This window comes from Equus przewalskii, chromosome 8 (assembly GCF_037783145.1).
Source record: "Equus przewalskii isolate Varuska chromosome 8, EquPr2, whole genome shotgun sequence".
NCBI classification, from domain to species: Eukaryota; Metazoa; Chordata; class Mammalia; order Perissodactyla; family Equidae; genus Equus; species Equus przewalskii.
Genome location: NC_091838.1, coordinates 46054795 through 46075534, shown reverse-complemented (window position 1 = coordinate 46075534; position 20740 = coordinate 46054795). Strand labels below are relative to the sequence as shown.

The 20740-nt window shown below is 36.1% G+C and overlaps 1 protein-coding gene across 4 annotated transcripts in view; it reads left to right on the top strand.

Moving 5' to 3' along the window:
- STK3 (serine/threonine kinase 3) overlaps window positions 1-20740 on the top strand; it is a 264145-nt gene that overhangs the window by 193754 nt on the left and 49651 nt on the right. For all 4 annotated transcript variants that reach the window (XM_070631817.1, XM_070631816.1, XM_070631819.1 and 1 more), the window contains one exon: window positions 11233-11408. In XM_070631817.1, coding sequence (XP_070487918.1) covers window positions 11233-11408 — 176 coding nt within the window. The remainder of the gene's footprint in view (window positions 1-11232; window positions 11409-20740) is intronic.

Below are 20740 nucleotides of genomic sequence, written 5' to 3'. Positions count from 1 at the left end.
CATTCTTTCTGATCTCTGTTGCTTACAGAGTAATGAAGATAGAGATACTTTCACAGACTAGCATTTCTTTTTGTGTGTGTGTGTATATGTACATACATGCACACATACATATAGCTCTTCAAGATTGCAGTTAACTGTGAGACAGTGTGATTTCACAGTTTTAGGCAAAAGCAGATTAATTACCTCTTAATTCCTACTCATCTTTCTCTTTCCCCTACCCCCCTAGTCATGTGTGGTTAATGTTGCAGTCTAGGCACTAGGCTGTTTTCCACTACAGAGGATGGCTTCTAAATGGCACAAGTTGTAATACATGACTTCTTGCCTTGTAGAGCCTAGAAAGTTATAAATATTCAAGTGATTTGCTGATACTGTAAAATGGATATGGGTGGGAATTTCCTTTCTGACATTTCTGTTGTTTTTTCGCCTACCCCTTTCTTTTTCGCTACTCCCCTTGTGATGTCTTACCTCATAGCTTCAAGTCATTTGGCTCACTGCTGTTGCTTTCTTCACATTTCCTAGTCTGTGTAGCCCATTATGGTTGTATACTTTGACAGGGAGGGCCATGAAGCACAAAATGCCAACACATTGCTATACAGTTAATCTTGAGTGGGAAGGGGCAGTGGGATATGAATTTTTTTTATCTCCCATGACTGGTGGGTCTCTTGAGCCTTTGTCTTGGAAAGCAGCCTAAGACTTGGGTTCCTAGCTGGGCTTCTGACTAGAGTAGGCCTTCTGCATCCTTAACACGGTTATCCAACTGCATCAGATGATCTTGTAGCCTCCAAAGCCAGCTAATGTTAGGGTACAAGTCATATGCCCTGTAGATCCAAAAGGCCCTGTGATAAGACAGTTCACAACACATTTTCCATCAGCATGTAGCATCACTTTTCCACAGCTAATAAAATTCCTTTAGCCGAACTTTATAATTCTTTTTTTTCCTGCTTTTTCTCCCCAAATCTCCCCAGTACATAGTTGTATATTTTAGTTGTGGGTCCTTCTAGTTGTGGCATGTGGGACGCCGCCTCTGAGTGGCCAGGTGAGCGGTGCCTTGTCCGCGCCCAGGATCCCAACCGGCGAAACCCTGAGCCATTGAAGCGGAGCGTGCGAACTTAACCACTCGGCCACAGGGCCAGCCTGATAATCTTTCTTTCTTGTAAAGGCCTCTGAACAAAGGGTTTCCATAGACACACAGTGGCCATTACAATGCACATTACTTGCACAGGAAATCGTTCCTTTTATTTAACTAAAATCCTTGGGCTTCAGTTTGCCTCTTTCCTTTTATTCTGCCCTCATTGGAGATGGAAAACAGCTGGTCACTATTTTCTATGGAAGAACCCTTCAGATTTACTTGGATACTTATTAAATTGTATCCTCAGACTTTTCCTGGCTGAACAATTTCAGTCCCTTTAACCTTTGTGCAGGTATTATTTTCTAAGCTTTTAATCTTTTTTATGAATAGCCTCTGGATCTTATCCATGTTGTCTGTATCCTCCTTTGTTTAAAACACAGTCTGATGAAGTTAAGAAAAAGCTGATGTCAGTAGCTTCTGTATTAACATCCTGGTTTTATATGTATTCGCTATACTCTTGGCAACAAATTAAAGGACAGATTTTTAAGATCATTAATCAGGTGGAACCACTCACATCTTAAAATATTTTTAGAAGAACAAATTAGGTAATATTCATAAATTCCTTTGATGTTGAAATATATTACACTAAAGTTATGATTAATTGTTATTTGATTCCCTACACTTGTGTCTTTGTCATAGTCATGCTAAGAAGTTAAAAATTAAAGTTACATTTTGTTAAAGTATTTTCAAACTTTCTTTATGTATTTAAATGTCTGTGAAGACTTCACCTGTTTAGAAGACATGTGCAAATTAAGAGAATTGATGAATAATTGTGGGTGGGCTGGCGTATTTTCTAAGGGTGTCATAGTCACACAATTTACTTTCCTTGTACGTGTTTGGGGGTATGTCCGAAGGAGAAGGAAAACAATTTTTTTCTTTAAAATTTCACATGCACAAAGAGATTGGTGATTATTGTATTCTTTATTGCTAATGGGTTTTTAGTTCCATAGCAAATAGTTGAAGGAAACAGAGCCAAAATTAAGGAACAAGGTAATTTTGACATTAAATTTGTTATTAAAAAAAAAAGTTTTTATAAGTTAGGTCAGAATTCAGCTGCAACTGGAGAAATTGATGTCAATTTTATGTGATTATTCTTTCTGTGTTTTAAAGAAAAGTATTTGTCAGGGCCAGCCCAGTGGTGCAGCAGTTAAGTTCGCATGTTTCACTTCGGTGGTCCAAAGTTCACCGATTTGGATACTGGGTGCGGACCTACGCACTGCTTGTCAAGCCGTGCTGTGGTAGGTGTCCCACATATAAAGTAGAGGAAGATGGGCACGGATGTTAGCTCAGGGCCAGTCTTCCTCAGCAAAAAAGAGGAGGATGGTGGCAGATGTTAGCTCAAGGCTAATCTTCCTCAACAAAAAAAGAAAAGAAAAAATAAAAATAAAGTATTTGTAATAGCAACCACAATCACATGTGACAGTGGTTACTGTCTTGAGATTTCCTGCTTCACTCTCCTGTTGAATATTTTTTTTATATATTTCTTTTTTCCCTTTTTAAAAAAATAAATTGTAAGTCAGAAACACATCCTCTCTGTTCCACTCTGGTGAACATGCATCTCCCTGGAGACTCAAGAGCACAATGTGGGCGTGTGTTTCATATTGTATAATTAAACATTATTGGGCAATTATAGCTGCCCCTTCCTGTTAACTTTTAAAACAAACGTAACCCATTTTTCTCCTTAGAAACTTTTAAAAATTGTTTTTAAAATTTTCTTTGTGTATAACAAAGGTATACTCTAAATGTTAATACTGAGTTTTAAATTAAACAATGGAAAATATTTAGAAGTACAAGCACACACATTTGGATAAAAAAATTGTCAGCATATCTTGATATAAAGTCATCTGGAAAGAAAAATCTAATGGAATAGTCTGCCTTCTTTGATTTAAGTTGATTTTTAGACTTTTGTTAACTCTCTGTGAGAATGTTTATTTCTGACTTTGGAATGGATTATTTTCCAAAATTTTGAGTGTAGAACCTAACAGGCATTTTACCATAGGTTTTTAGGTCACCCTGTAAAAGACCCTTAAAATTATGATGTATCTGAAATGTAGGGATAAGTAAACCACTATGTAATAGGGGTGTTTAAGTTTCAAATTGGGGTATTCCTATAGTAAAATTGAAGGTTGCTACTCCTACCTTTTCCTGGATGCTCCCCTTAGGAATAAAAATGTATCAGGAACTGAATTTGGCTGTACCAGAAAACCTAAATAACAGTGATTTAAACAAAATAGGGTTAATTTCTTTTCTCGTTTAACTAGAAATCCAGAAGAAGAGTGTCCTGCATTGGTAGAGTGATTTCACGATATCATTAAAGATGCTTTCTGTGACACTATCTTTGGGGTGTTACTCTCGTCCTCCCGCTTGTAGAGTAACTGCTAGATCTCTAGCCATCAAGTTTGCATTCCAGGCAGGAGAAGAGAGCAAGAAGAAACAGAGGGGTGCACCTCTATCAAGAAAATAGAGCTTTCCTAGGAATCGTCATCTTACATGTCACTGGCCAGAATTGTGTTACATGCCCACTCCTCCCCACAAGAGAGGTACCTTGTCACCTTGAGGAAGGGAAGACCTAGAGAAATTTGGTAGGCAGTTTTGAGTTTGAGCCTAGTTTGAGCCATTGGGACACTATCAGTGGCTCATAGGACTTGGGATAGAAGCTCCTGATTAGGACAGGAGCAGCTCAGGACTGTTGGGGATGGAAGGATAGATTCCTAGAATGAAGCTTCTCAGTAATTATCTTTTTTTCTTAAGTCAGCCCCAGAGATTGGTCTACCTCTTCCGTTTCTATTGCCATTACTTGCTTCTGATTGGACATTTATTTCTTTGACTCCTTCCAGAAAAGAATACTGTCTGTTTTTTCAGCCTTTTCCTTACTCTATCTCTAAAGGAAGTGCCTGCCCAGCCCATCTTACTTTTTGTTGTGAATGTTTTCATAAAAGATTAAAGTTTTCCCCACTTTATTCTCTGTAGTGGAAAAGCAACTTTTGAGATTTTATTTTCCTCCTTCTCCTTTCCTGTATACGTTGCTGCTCTTAAAATGTAGGCCCTATTAGAGTAGCTGCTCTAAAAGTGTTCGTTTCCAGTGCGAAAAGATCAGTCTTGCATTTACTCAGATACCAAGGTCTGAATTAGGAGTCACTGGTATATCAAAAGACCACTGACTGCTTCATTACAGCACCAGGGTATCACTAGGGATTCTGGGATGAAGAGTTCCATACCTCCTAGGGGAGAAAACTGTAACTAGCATCTCTGCAGTGAAGCCAGTGCTGATCAGAGGGAAAGGTGATAAAAGCAGTGTGGGCCCGGCCTGGCCTGGGGAGCAGAGGAGGAAGGCTGGGGGCAGGGCAGTGGTCAGGGAGTGCTGTTTTCTTCAGTGGATTAGTAGTGCCATAATATGTCTTTGTTTTGTTTTTTACCAAGGCACCTACCTATACTAAATTTACTTTTTAAAGAATTCTATCTAGAAATTTGCTTCAATGAAACATTTTCTATACATTTGTCAAATGCAGTCGGTAATGGTGATCTTCATGGTTTCTTGCTTTCCCAGGAGTTATTTCCCAAGAAAACCATTTTTACTCTCCTCTCTGATTCCGATTTTACTATATAAGCATTTTACTATATAAGCTTGTTTTACCAAATGTTAAAGTTCTCAGATATCTTTCATGCATGTGACCCATCTTAAGACTGCCTGATTAAAATGAGAGCTTACAACACAAATAAATATGTAATTCTATTATAAAAGTGCTCTTCTCTTAAAAAAAAAAGTAAAGAATATTAAGCAAAGGTTTCTTTAAGGGATTTTCTCCCCCCCAACCCATGATTTTATTTACTCAATTATTTTATAGAAAATGTGTTGAGCTACACTTGTAATATTTTATTATTTATTTTATAAAAAGAGCAGAGGTGGAGAATAATTGAGATTAAATTCCTGGACTTGATTTTGGAATAAAGGGTTGCCCTAGGAACCAAATTTCAATTCTGATGATAGAGAAAGATGTCTTGTAATGATGAGGGCCAGAGACAAATCAAGGGTTCTTAAAATCTGTTGAAAATGTTAATGGAATGTATGTGTCCTGTCCAAATGTCAGTAATGTAAGCTTGCCAAATTAACCAGTTTCTTCTTTTAACAGTAGGAGATTTTAGTGAAAAAAGTTGAAGATAAAATACCATAAACACAATGTCTTTATATAGCATTTATTATCATTAAAATATTATACTTTCTCTCCTATATATTTTGCTCATTTTTTATCATACCGATAAAGACTGTTCTTTTAGGGAATCTAAAGGTGGCTTTGGCTGTTATCTTCATAAACTGCCCCTAAGGAATTCCTTCTTCATGGGCTTTGTATGTTGGATATGAGAATGTTTGAAGTTCTGAAGGTTTACTACAAATATTGATGTTTTATACTATCCTAATTTTGATGGATGTCTCAGCATCTTTTCACTGGGTACCATTTTGGTCCCAGATGTCTTTCACACTTATTTTCAAGCTTTCTAAAGCCTGAGCAGCTCTAATTGGAGGATGAGTTTTAGATAAACAGTTGTATTTTTTTCCATTTTTCCACTAATACATGAATATTCTGAATCTCAGATTCCTTCTGACTCTACTGGGATAGATCATTCTAAAAATTGTAGTAATCACAATAATTTCTCAAATTTATTATTGCCAATACATAGTTGCTAGTAATGAAATACCAGTAGCCTCTACTAATTCAAAAGTAATGATGTTGAAAAACCACATACAATGTCATTAGCTTCTCCTCATGGCCGTTGGTGTTGAACACCTGAGTAGATAGACAAAAACACTCGTTGATGGCCATAATTATCTTATTTGTGAAATTATTTGGGTGCAGGATTTGGGTTCCTGCATTAGGGAACTTACAGTTTAAAGATAGAAAAGATAAAGACAGAAACACATTTAAAAGACATAATTCATAGGCTGAAAATAAAAAACAAACTTTTTTTGCTATTATATTACTCATGTTTATTTACATTGTATCATAATGATTCACTTGATCAGAGATTAGGCTCAACCATCAAAATACCCACAAGGAAATGAAAAAGGCCTCTGTGTAGGTATTAAGAAATAAGATCACTTGCAAATAAAGGTCTGCATACATATAGAGAAAAATTTGGTTAACTTAGAATAGTTAACCTAAAAATATATAATCATTCTAGCCACAGCAATCAGGTAAGAAAAAGAAATAGAAGGGATCCACATGAGAAAAGAAGTAGTGAAACTGTCACTCTTTGCAGACGACATGATTTTATATCTAGAAAACCCTAAAGAATCTACTAAAAAACTTTTAGAAACAATAAAGGAACACAGTCAAGTCATGGGATACAAAATCAATGTAAAAAAATCAGTTGCATTTCTATACACTAATAACGAAGTAGCAGAAAGAGAAATTAAGAATACAATCCCATTTACAATTGCAACAAAAAGAATAAAATACCTAGGAATAAACTTAATCAAAGAGGTGAAAGATCTGCACAGCGAAAACTATAAAACGTTGAAAGACATTGAAGATGACACAAAGAAATGGAAAGATATTCCATGTTCTTGGATTGGAAGAATTAACAGAGTTAAAATGTTCATACTTCCTAAAGCAATCTATAGATTCAATGCAATCCCTATCAAAGTTCCAACAACATTTTTCACAGAAATAGAACAAAGAATCCTAAAATTTATATGGAACAGCAAAAGACCGCGAATAGCCAAAGGACTTCTGAGAAAAACGAACAAAGCTGGAGGTCTCATACTCCCTGACTTCAAAATATGCTACAAAGCTATAGTAATCAAAACAGCATGGTACTGGCACAAAAACAGACACATAGATCAGTGGAACAGAATGGAGAGCCCAGAAATAAACCCACACATTTATGGACAGCTAATATTTGACAAGGGAGCCAAGGGCATACGGTGGAGAAAAAAAAGTCTCTTCAATAAATGGTGTTGGGAAAACTGGACAGCCACATGCAAAAGAATGAAAGTAGACCATTCCCTTATACCATGCACAAAAATCAACTCAAAATGGATTAAAGACTTGAATGTAAGACCCGAAACCATCAACTTCCAGAAGAAAACATAGGCAGTGCGCTCTTTCACATTGGTCTTAGCAGCATATTTTCAAGTCCCATGTCTGACCGGGCAAGGGAAACAAAAGAAAAAATGAACAAATGGGACTACATCAAACTAAAAAGCTTCTGCACAGCAAAGGAAACCATCAACAAAACGAAAAGACAACCTAACAATTGGGAGAAGATATTTGCAAACCATATATCAGATAAGGGGTTAATATCCAAAATATACAAAGAACTCATACAGCTCAACAACAGTAAAACCAACAATCCAATTAGAAAATGGGCAAAAGATCTGAACAGACATTTCTCCAAAGAAGATATACGGATGGCCAACAGGCATATGAAAAGATGATCAACATCATTAGCTATCAGGGAAATGCAAATCAAAACTACAATGAGGTATCACCTCACTCTGGTCAGAATGGCTATAATTAAGAAGACAGGAAACAACAAATATTGGAGAGGTTGTGGAGAGAAGGGAACTCTTGTACACTGCTGGTGGGAGTGCAAACTGGTACAGCCACTATGGAAAACAGTTTGGAGTATCCTCAGAAAATTAAGAATAGATCTACCATATGATCCAGCTATTCCACTGCTGGGTATTTATCCGAAGAACTTGAAAATGCAAAGGCATACAGATACATGCACCCCTGTGTTCATTGCAGCATTATACACAATGGCCAAGACTTGGAAGCAACCTAGGTGCCCATAAAGGGACGAATGGATAAAGAAGATGTGGTATATATACACAATGGAATACTCTCAGCCATAAGAAATGATGAAATCTGGCCATTTGTGACAACATGGATGGTCCTTGAGGGTATTATGCTGAGTGAAATTAATCAGAGGGAGAAAGTCAAATACCGTATGATCTCACTTATAAGTAGAATATAAAAACAACGACAAACAAACATATAGCATTGGAGATTGGATTGGTGGTTACCACAGGGGAAGGGGGGGAGGGCAAAAGGGGTGATTAGGTTCACATGTGAGGGGATGAACTATAATGAGTTTTTGGGTGGTGAACATGATGTAATCTACACAGAATTCGAAATATATTACAATGTACACCCAAAAGCTATATAGTGTTATAATCCAATGTTACTGCAATTAAAAAAATAAAAAAGATTTTAAAGGAATGATTTCAAATACTAAGCATTATTGAAGTCTGATCTGAGATTGTTTGGTTGACAATCTAACAATACAGTAAAAATTAAAAATATATTTTATTTGAAAAAAAATATATATAATCAGCAGGGTCTCGAAGAGATATTGTACACCCGTGTTCATAGCAGCATTATTCACAATAGCCAAAAGATGGAAGCAGCCCAGGTGTCTGTTGACAGATGAATGGATAAACAAAATGTGATATATACATACAATGGAGTAGTATTTAGCTTAAAAAGGAAAGGAATTCTGATGCATGCTACAACATTGACGAACCTTGAGGACATTAAGCTAGGTGAAACAAGGCAATCATAAGAAGACAAATACTATAATGATTCCACTTACGTGAGATGTTTAGAGTAGTCTAATTCATAGAGACAGAAAGTAGAATGGGAGTTGCTGGGGCTGGTGGGGAGGGCAGAATGGGGAGTTGTAATTTAATGGATATAGAGTCTCAATTTTGCAAGATGAAAAGAGTTGAGATTAATTGCACAACAATGTGAATATACTTAACACTACTAAACTGTAAATTTAAAAATGGTTAAGATGGTAAATTTTATGTTATGTGTATTTTATCACATTTAAAAAAAAACTGTGAAGTCAATAAAAACTTTGTTTTAATAGGGAAAGGCATGTCATTTTAAGGCAATGAAAGGAAATTTTTTTTAATGAGTAAATACTGCCATTACCAGCCTCTCTTATATCCTTACCTAAGCAGCCTTTCCTGAACTTCACATCCACCAATAATGCACAGTTCTAAAAGCTAGGGAAAGGAAAGGGGAAATAGGATGCTTACCTGACAGCTACACCTCCCTCACCCCACCCTTGTAGTTTAATTTAAAGAATTCCAGACTTGCTGATTCACCACTTGGCGTAGGTATCAATTCAGTTTCATCTCATATTCCTAAAGAGTAAAAATAAAGGTTTTAGGGGGCCAGCCCAGTGGTGCAGCTGTTAAGTTTACGCGTTCTGCTTCACTGGCCCGGGGTTCACTTGTTGGGATCCTAGGTGCGGACCTACGCACCACTTGTCAAGCCATGCTGTGGTAGGCGTCCCACATATAAGGTAGAGGAAGATGGGCACACATGTTAGCTCAGGGCCAGTCTTCCTCAGCAAAAAGGAGGATTGGCGGCGGATGTTAGCTCAGGGCTAATCTTCCTCAAGAAAAGTAAATAAAGGTTTTAGTATGATATTCTTTTGACCAAAATTACCTTATAGCTCATCCTGAGCCAACAACGTTACTTAGTTGTCATTAATAGTAACTATAGTTTTAAGCTGCATTGGTACTATTACAAATGCATCCTAGACTGGCCAAATCACTATTAGTAATATTACCTCTGACTGGAATATCTCCATAGACAAGTAAAGATGATGATGTTGAGTTTGAAAAACGGCATATGAAAGGAACTGGGGACATTTCACCTGAAAAACAATTGAGACAGGAGCCATTATCTCTGTCTTCAGATATTTGAAGACTGGTATATGAAACAGGAATTTACTTGGAACATGAGTGTAAATTATAGAAGCACAGATTTTAAGTTTGCATTAATAAAATACTTTTTGTAACTTAGAGTTACCCAGCAGGCTTCCTTGTGGGGAGGTATACTCCCCATCAGAGAAGTTTTTAAGAGGGTAGGTAACTTACTATATGGAGAACTATATAGGAAATGTCTTTGTGGTAGTCACTGGGACCTTTTTTTTTTTTTTACTCTAGGGCTTTAAGGAAACCAGTTTGAAAACCACTGGTCAAGACCATACCAGCCAGATTTAAAAATCTAGTTATTTCAAATGTTTCTTTTCCACGTTAATCATTCATTATAGAAAATGAGGAGCCACTGAACGATTCTCAGCAGAACGACATGATTTGCTTTGCATTTAGAAAGATTGCGATGTTGTCACTATGAAGCAAAAGTCAACACTGGGATGAAGCAGGGAGACCAGTTTGGAGGGTGCTACAGTGGCCTAGGCAAGAAATGGTTAGAAGCTAAGCTAAGATAGTAGCTGGATAAAGGAAAAGGGTTAGATTTAAACAGCTCTATGGAGAAGTAGAATTAAGAAGACCTAACCATCAGTTTGATATGATGAGAAGATAGGAGTCTGGGTTAATTCTCAACTTTACTGCTTTGGGGGGTGAGTAAATAATGCTGACTTTAGCATGTGGAGGAGCCCCAGGTTTGAAGGGAAAAATCTTGAGTTTAGCTTTAGAACTGGTAAGTTTGAGGTAACTCTAACTTAGATCAAGTAATCCAATAGTAAGCAGTGGGCAAGGCAGATACAGAACTTAGGAGCAAGGTCTGGGCTGGAGAAATAGAGTTTGGAGTCATGGATATAAATATGACAGGCAAAATCATAGGAGTCCAGGAGGAGGTGGAATCAGCTAGAAAGGACTATGAGGAAGCAAAGAGATAGAAGAGGAACCTGGATGAGTCCTTGTGATTCCTTACAGCTGATAGTGGTGCACAATGACAATAACAGTGCAGGCTTAAATGTTTAAAAAAAAACACTTAGGTTTAAAAATTTACTTTATTTGGCAAATTTCAAATGCGTCTGAAATGATTTTTAATAAAATTATGGTAAAGATGCTGCCAAAATTCTGAAACGTTTCTACAATCTAAGGATATTGTAGATCTCTGCCTGATCATTAGTTGACTTTTTTATTTGGCGTAGATATTTTTGTTTTTTCATTCTTATTTTATTTTATTTTACTTTGTTCTTCATTAAGTTGACAGTGTTAGCCTTGAATTTGACCAGTGCAAATATATTACTCAATAAAAAATCATCCTTCAATAAAAATCATACTTCTTCTTGGATATAAGAACTTATACCCTTCCCGTGTTCTTTGTTTACCTAAGGAAATGCGACTTCACCACAAGTGCAAAGACCATCTTTCATGGACTACTTTGATAAACAGGACTTCAAGAATAAGAGTCATGAAAACTGTAATCAGAACATGCATGAACCCTTCCCTATGTCCAAAAATGTTTTTCCTGATAACTGGAAAGTTCCTCAAGATGGAGACTTTGACTTTGTAAGTACATTTTAATTCTCCCATTTATGTTTTATCTTTCTTTGTTTTATTGTCACATTGAGAAGCATAGTTTGTGTGTGTATGAAATTATAGACTTTATATTAATATTCAATACATAGCTGTATATGTGGGTAGAGGAATGGTAAAATTTTTATAGTTTGCTTGTAGAAGTGTACTTGGCAGAGAAATGTAAATAATTGCTTATAGTTAAGTAAATCATTGTCCAAATTTAGAGAAATATTTAAGACTCTTTAAAACAAAATGACAGCTATTTCAAAAGATGTTTTTAATAATGCAAATATGAGATACTTCTGACAGTCAGTCACTTCAGTTTCCAAAACAAATGATGCAAAGGTATTTATGACATAGACTTTGAGAAATTTGCCTCAACTTTGAAAGTTAACTTAATTAGTTTCTACTTTAGTAAGTGTTAATTCCACTTGGTTTGTCAGAAATAATAGTCCTCTTCTATATCTAGTTAGCATATAAACTTCAATATAAAACTGTGCCTTATTGCTTCTTTTGTTACATTTTCTCTTTATTTCTTCTGTCCAGCTCCTTATTATTTATTTCTTTTAAAGAATGCATATAATACGGATAAGCAATTCTAAAGCAACTTTCTACATACTGAGAGAGGAAATTCTCAAATGATTTCTTTAATGGAGTAGAAATTTTTATAGAGTAAGTTTTTACCTTAGTATGTTTTAAATAGTATGTTACTTCTGTGTATTGCTCTAAGATTTTTTCCACGTAAAATAACTACAATCCTTTATAGCTATATTTCTTAATAAATACACTTATTTATGAGTAAATAAAATTTTAAATGTATTTATATCTTTAAAATTTGTAAGTAATATTAAGCCATTTTGTTTAGTTAACATTCTTCTGAATGCTTTGACATTATAAATATTTTGACTATTAAGTACTTTTCTCCTAAATATTGTGATTATTTGAAGTTTTTAATAATATAATAAAGTTGCAAAATCTGTCCTCAATATATTTAATGCTAATTGCTAGCAAATATTAGCAATGGCACAGGGTAGCCTGAAAATATTAATTATAATATCTACTTGTTATTTTTTTCAATTTTGAAGTTAGAAATCAGAAAAATAAAATCTGTATTTCTATAGCTCTAGTAAGATTTCATTTTAAAGCATCTACTTTTTAAAAAATTATAAATTATTTAGAATGCTGACATTCAAACTTTGAATCATTCATGATCATGATGAATAATGTAGAGTATTTAACATCAAAGAACTCTGTCTTGTCTCAGTTGGAGTAAATCTTAATAGCCTCTGGGAAATAGTTTTAAATGAGCTACAAAGTAATGAGTAAATTTCATAGTTAAGAAATAGCCAATAAAATGATTTAATTCTGTTTCACTTAGCCTTTGCTACCATCCCCAAAACTTAATGGCTTAAAATAATGATTTTATTTGCTCATAATTTTGTGGGTAAGCAGTTTGACTAGGTTCAGCTGAGTGGTTCTTTCTCTGGTCTCACCTGGGTCTCTCAAGTGTCTGTAATCATCTGGCAGCTTGACTGGACCTGAATGATCTCTTTAATTGCCTCACTCGTGTGTCTGGCAGTTGTGCCGACAGTTGGCTAGGCCGTATGACCCTATCAGGCAAGACTGGGGTTTTTATGTGGCAGTAGTAGCCTTCCAAGAGGGTGATAGCAGAAGTTGCAAGGCTTCTTAAGACCTATACTTAGAATCTGCAGTGTCCATTTGCAATGGCATTAAAAATAATGAATACTTAGGAATAATCTTAACCAAGGAAGTGAAAGACTTGTACACTGAAAATTACGAAACGTTGCTGAAGACCTTAAAGAAGATACCTCATGTTCTTGGATCAGGAAACTTAACATTGTTAAATATTGTCCAAAGCAATCTGTAGATTCAATGCAATCTTTATCAAAATCCCAGTGACATTTTTTTTTCAGAAATAGAAGAATACATCCTAAAATTAATGTGGAATTTCAAGAGACTCGAATAGTCAAAACTATCTTGAACAAGAGAGACAAAGTTGGAAGTCTCATACTTCCTGATTTCAAAACTTACTACACAGCTACAGTAATCAAAACAAAGCTGCAGTAATCAAAACAAAGCTATAGTAATCAAGACAGACAGACGTATAGACCAGTGGAGTAGAATAGAGAACCCAGAAATAACCCATCACATGTATAGTCAAATAATTTTCAACAAGGGAACCAAGACCATTCAACGGGGAAAGGACAGTCTTGTCAGCAAAGGATGCTGGGAAAACTGGATGTCCACTTGCAAAAGAATGAAGTTGGGCCCTTACGTTACACCATATACAAAAATTAACTCAAGGGGCCAGCCCCATGGCCGAGTGGTTAAGTTCCTCACACTCCGCTTCAGAGGCCTAGATTCATGGGTTCAAATCCTGGGTGTGGACCTACTCTACTTATCAGCCATGCTGTGGAGGCATCCCACATACAGAAAATAGAGGAATATTAGCACAGATGTTAGCTCAGGGCTAGTCTTCCTCAAGCTAAAAAAGAAGAAGATCGGCAGTGGATGTTAGCTCAGGGCAAATCTTCCTCACCAAAAAAAAAAAACCTCAAAATGAATCAAAGATCTGAATGTAAGAACTAAAACTATAAAATTTCTAGAAAAAACATAGGAGAAAAGCTTCATGATGTTGGATTTGGCAGTGATTTCTGTTTTTTTTTCTTCTTTTTTGAGAAAGATGAGCCCTGAGCTAACTACTGCCAATCCTCCTCTTTTTGCTGAGGAAGACTGGTGCTGAGCTAACATCCATGCCCATCTTCCTTTACTGGTTTTATACGTGCGACGCCTACCACAGCATGGCTTTTGCCAAGTGGTGCCGTATCCGCACCCGGGATCTGAACCGGTGAACCCCGGGCCGCCGAGAAGTGGAATGTGCGAACTTAACTGCTGCGCCACCGGGCCGGCCCCAACATGATTTCTTGAAAATGACACCAAAAGTACAGGCAACAAAAGAAAAAGTAGATGAATTGGACTTCATCAAAATTAACACTTTTGTGCATCAAAGGGCATCAAAAGAGTGAAAAGGCAATCCACGGAATAGGAGAAAACATTTGCAGATCACATATCTTATAAGGGGTTAACATCTAGGATGTAATAAAGAAATCCTACAACTCAACAACAAAACACCAAACAACCCAATTAAAAAATGAACAAAGGACTTAAATAGATATTTCTCCAAAGAAGATATACGAATGGCGAATAATCAAATGAGAAGATGCTCACTATTATTAATCATTAGAGAAATGTAAATCAGAGCCCCAATGAGATACCATTTCACACTCGTTAAGATGGCTTTTATATAAACAGAGAAAGAGAGAGGGGGAGGAAGGGAAGAAAGGAAGGAGTAACAAGTGTTGGAGAGGATATGGAGAAATTGGAACCCTTCCTTCACTGTAGGTGGGAATGTCAAATGGTGCAGCTGCTGTGGAAAACAGTGTGGCATTCCTCAAAAATATTAAACATAGAATTACCATGTGATCGAACAATTCCTCTTATGGGTATGTACCCAAAAGAAGTGAAAGCAGGAACTCGAACAGATAATTTGTACTTCCATGTTCATAGCAACATTATTCACAATAGTCAAAAGGTGGAAGCAACCCAAGTGTCCATAGATGGATGAATAAACAAAGTGTGATATATGCATACCATGTGATATTATTCAGCCTAAAAAAGGAAGGAAATTCTGACACATGCCATGACATGGATGAACATTGAAGACATTATGCTAAGTGCAATAGCCAGTCACAAAGGGACACTGTATTATTCCACTTACATGAGATACCTGGAATAGTCAAATTCATAGAGACAGAAAGTAGTTGTTGCCAGGGGCGGGTGGGGAGGGAGAAATAGGGAGTTATTGTTTAATGGGCACAGAGTTTCAGTTTTGCAAGATGAAAAAAGTTCTGGGGTGGATGGTGGTGATAGTTGCACAACAATACAAATGTATCTAATGCCACTGAATTGTACGCTTAAAATGGTTAAAATAGTGAATTTTAAGTTATGTATATTTTGCCACAGTACAGAATTAATAAGAGGGGGAAACAAAAAGAATTCAAATAGTGCCACTTGTACTGTGTTCTGTTAGTCAAAATATGTCATGAGGCCAGTCCAGATTCAAGGGATATGAAAATAGATTTCACCTCATGATGGGAAGAACAGCAAATTCACATTGCAGAGGGCCCTGTGGAATGAAAGGAATTGTTGCAATCGTCTTTGCAAGTAATCTGCTAGAACTTATTATAATTAAAATTTAACAGAAATTAGAATATTAAATTTAGGAAATTGGAGGTCATTAGTGATTTTGATAAGGGCCATTTCAGTACACTGCTTTTTAAATTTTCACACACACACAACTTTTGACATGCAGCCTTCCACTGTCATTTTAGGTTTATTCTAGTTTTGTAAATCAGAGCATTGAATTTTCCAGTGGCCAGCTCCTGTAAGTAAACTTTTGGTAATATTTTCATGTTACTCATCATAGATTTGGGAGTCCTATCTGGAAATTCCAAATTTTGTTAGAAAACATTAAACTAACTTAACAAATGTTCTGCTTTGGATTCTGCTAGGCTTATGGGTAAAAAAACTTAGTTTATTAGATTTAGAAGATATAAATTAATTATTAAGTTGTGATCCGGAGCAATAATTCAGATGTCTTGTGGTTTTGCGTAAGAGAGGGACTCAGTAAAGGCTGTAGTAGTTTATGAAATTATATTGTGATGGGGGAAGGAATCCGTCTAAGCATTGAAAGATGGACAGCAGAAAGAGGGAAGGTGGGCACTACAAAGAATAATGCATGTAATGAAAAACTTAGAGGTAGGAAACCACAGGTGTCTTGGGTGACAATGAAGTAGAGACCTTCAAGTTCATTTGGAATAATGAGGGAAAAAATGGAAAGTTAGATCCAGGACAGATGGTGGAAGCTTTGGATGCAAGGTTGCAAAGTGTTAATTTTTATTTCATAGACACTACAAGGCAACTGAATGTTGTTAAGTTGGAGAATGACATGATGAAAAGTGTTTTAAGACTATTAATCTTAATGGCAGCATGCAGGATTGATTGATAGCAAAAGACCAGAGGTAGGGCCAATCAGTTATATGAAACAGGCTTGAAATAGTAGTAAAATGGAAAAGAAAAGAAACAAACAACAAAAACAGGGTAGATGTAGAAGACATAGTAAACGGTTAATCAGCAGAAATAGCCTATTTACTAGATTAAAGAGTACTATTTTGGTTAAGGTGAGGAACTAAGGAAAAGAAAGTGAAAGAGTAAAAAGAAGGAAAATGTCCTCACAGTAGGAAAGAGGCTTCAAGAGATCATACGACTGGATCCAATTTTCGCAGAATTACTTCTTTTCTGACTTATACAAGGCATGTAGCCTTAAAAGAGGAGTGGGGAGGGACAGAGTGACGAAAGCATTTCCTCCTTCCCCAACGTTTACTGCACCTGTCAACTGGAATTGCTCAGCCCTCTGAAGCTTTGAAGAAAGTGGAAAAGGTTTGTAATCGCTACTGAGAGGAGTGTAGATGGGAGTAAATGAGAGATGAGTAAAGGAAGGATTGTCAGGAGATGAATAAAGTGTAAAGTAGTATAGTATAAAGATGGCATAAATTGTATTTGGTGTAAGAGTAGTAGTGAGTGTGGTAAAAGACAAAGAAAAGTGTATAAGAGGGGCTAAAAGAGAGTAGGAAAAGAGGAAGCATGGCTGGGGCCAAGTGTAAAGCGTTTGATGGAGTACTTTGCTTACAAAATAAGGAAATGGACTAGAAGCAAAGACAGATTTCCACTTAGGACACCAGCCGGTAATGATAAGAGAAATCTAGTCTTATTTTTTCCATCATACATTAGATATAGGATGTTTAAAAATGTGACTCATCAAAGTATAAAGTGTGCCAAGGTTTGTGTGTTTATCTTCTCTCTTTATGGTGTATCTCAAGGCTACCTTCTAAAAGAGAACTGGATTTTATGTGATTCCTATGTCTGTTAAATAGAACTTGCTTAAAACAACCCTAAGTTGTTTTGACTGCATTTCCAGGACTTGGAAGGCCTGTCCTTCTGCCTTGAGGAAAATAGGTTTCAAGAAAGAAAAATGAAAGAGAACACTTAATTGTCTTTTGTAGAATTCAGAGCAGATACCTAAAAGACAGAACTTATTCAGAGAGGCACCTGCTAGACAGATGTGCAGAACAGGAAGCATTCTTTATCCTAAAGCCTGTATGCAGCACAATTTGTGTGTTTTCTTTTAGCTTTTGTCTTGGATTTTCTGTGAACTGTTGTTTTGTGTTATGTTCCTGCATGTAACGAGATGACGCGAGAATTAATTTATGATGTCACTAATTTAGGGGTAGTATAAAGATAGCATAAAATACATTAGGGCTAATTGAACCAATTATTTTAACTCTACCGAAAACACTGCGTTTGGGGTGTGCCTATGAAGATTTCTCAAACAAATGTAAAAGGCAAATCTGTTTATTATAGCACTAGTCTAATATTTTCGTTCTTGTTAGAATTATTTCCAAACAGCCTTAGCATCCAGATTGTTTAGTGTTAAATAGAGAGCGTGTAGATCATGTTTTGCAGAAATTACAGTATCATACTTAAATAGATATATTTTGAGTAACGTAAAGATTTTGGAATAAGAACAAAAACTTTAAAAGCCATCTGTTAACCCACTATATTGGTTCCAAATTTTTAAAAAAGGAAGAAATTGGTTTGACAATAATTGCTGGAATAAGAGGAATTAGATAAATCAACCATTTTTTTGTTTTTGACTCAAACTGAATTATAAGTTAACATTTCTTGGTTACTATGATTCTTAAATATTTATTCAATATGTCTTGTTCTTTTGAGCTAAGAGGCACAAGAATCCTCCAGGACAGTACTAGAAAGTCTCAATAATTGTGGAAAAGGGAAAAAAAAGTCCTCTCTACCAGTCTACTCGATTAGCAAGTCAGTGTGGTTATGGGGAAAACAACAACAAAACAACCCTCAACTGCTGCAAAATGCAGAAAGTAGTAAACCCAGGGAAAGTACCAACCCTGCTGCTAGGCCCACCATAGCATTTTAGGAGTCATCACTAGTTCTGGAGAAACGTTTCTTTCTCAGCATCTTTTCACGCTCCTGGAGCAGCCAGCAGTTACGGAGGGTAATGAAGCGGAGACAGTGGAGTACAGGAGCCCGCAAAAACACTTGGGGCATTGCCAACCCTTTGGAAAGCCCTCAGCAACACAGGTGTAGAAAGCCTGAGGTAAAAACTTAAGCCAGCAGCATCTACCATTTTTTACAAGTACAGCAGTATGCTGTCATCCACTTTATCTACTTAAATACACATAATGTTTTTGCTTTTTAGAGAGATGTTGGCTGAAAGTTTCCCTTGTGGTATACTCCTTAGTCAGAGAACTTCTTGTTCTCTTCATTCCCTACTTGTGTGGACTGAGGAGACCACTTCAGTTGAGTGAAGTATTTAAGCATATTGTCATCGATTAGCTTTGCGTTAATTAAATGATGATTGTCAAGTATTTCCAGATGTTTGCAAGAGTATTAAAAAAGTATGAAAAGATAACCGTAGATATTTCTGATTTATTTCTTGCAGCATAAAGAAGAAATAAATACAGAATCTCAAATGTTTTAGTAGATAGCCCTGGATGAGAGTTTATGTTTACAGGTGTACATGTGGCGTGAACTTGAGTGTATGTGGCACATTGTGCTTTCACTGCTCACTCTCTCCTTGAAGAGCCAACAGGAAATTAAAGTTAATGAGAAGCCTGCTCTTTGAAATACTTGCAAAATTCTTGACTATTTCAGTCCTTTGCCAGCTCACGAAATCTGTGCTGGCAGTCATATCCAACAGATGGTGTGGTGTGTGTGCACTTGTATCATGTGATTGTCTGGGTCCATGCAGAATTTTTATAAGATTTTGGCCATATCTACAGAGGCACTTTAGACAGTCATAACGTTTATTATGAGAGCGGAGTGTCCTTCAAATATAACTGTTTATATACATTTAGGAAAACAATGTTAATAGTTAACTGGGCAACTAAACTGGATTTAAGTGATTCTATAGTAAAGACAACAAAAACTTTAATGTCTCTGAAATGTTACACTGTTTTTTTTCCTCAGTATAATTTAATCCACTTGGCCACCTGAGGTAAAATGAGCATTTTGCTTTTTTATTCCTGAATGTGCTGTTTAAAGCTTCCATAATTTCAGAAAATTTTATTTGGTGGTTGTATCTAGGCAAGGTCTACTGAAACATTAAGCTAATTCTGCTTATTTAGGTAATTAATACCTTAAGTTAAAATTCATTATGTCATCATTTCCTTTACAAATTAAAGTGAATAGGCCTGTACTTATTGGATTAATTAAGATAGAAAGCACAGGTGCAGTATGTGGTTCCTTGTCACCATGTTGGAATTTATTAAGATGTTTAAAGCATATGGCAAAAAGAAAAATGGCTTACCAAAACAGATTTCTAAAAAGCATAAACTTTCTTCACAGTAATTTGTTCTTTTTAAAATGTCATTTATTTAGAAGGTTGTGTTGAAATATTGGCTACTTTACGTTTTAAAACAAAGGTATTGTACTCCACACATATGTTATGGCTAATGTTGCTGTCTGAGGAAGTCATTTGGACTAGGTGGGTTTTCTCTTCATAACCTCATTTTGAATGCTTAGTACAATAAGCAGTGGGGACTGTTGGGATGATTACATCAAAAGAGAGGTTAAGAACCAATAATGGAATTTAGTATCAAAGAGTGGACAATGTAATTTATCACCTTTAAGAATGATGCCCTACAGTCTTTACTTCTTAAATACATAAACCATTAGATTTCAAATAAGTTGTTAGGATTGATTGAAGTTACTAGTCATGCATGTATCAGGTTGTGTTGATAATAGGAGAGTTATTTTTTGCTTTAACTGTCAGAAATTAAATTTCTTCAAACCTGAGATTATTTTAGTAGTTTCATACTTAATTCAGGTTTTCAGAATATACATAGTAGTTTAGCGTCAGAACCCTTCCCATGACTGACTTCTGTCATGCTTCCTGATGTCTGTCTTGCACAGTTAGAAGTGCATGGTTCTTTTGGGGCCTGTTAGATTTGTTGGCCTGATTAAACTAATACTGACATCTTTCTCTTCTGTCATGTTATTAGGTTGGCAACCTTTTCCCATAGTGCCTCCCATTAAAACAGAAAGCTTTCATTAGGTTGGATTCTTCAGGTTGGAAGACTTTCCCGTAAATAACAGCTTTTTTAAACATCCAAAACCTAGTTGTCTTGATTCAGAACTAAACTAGTTTT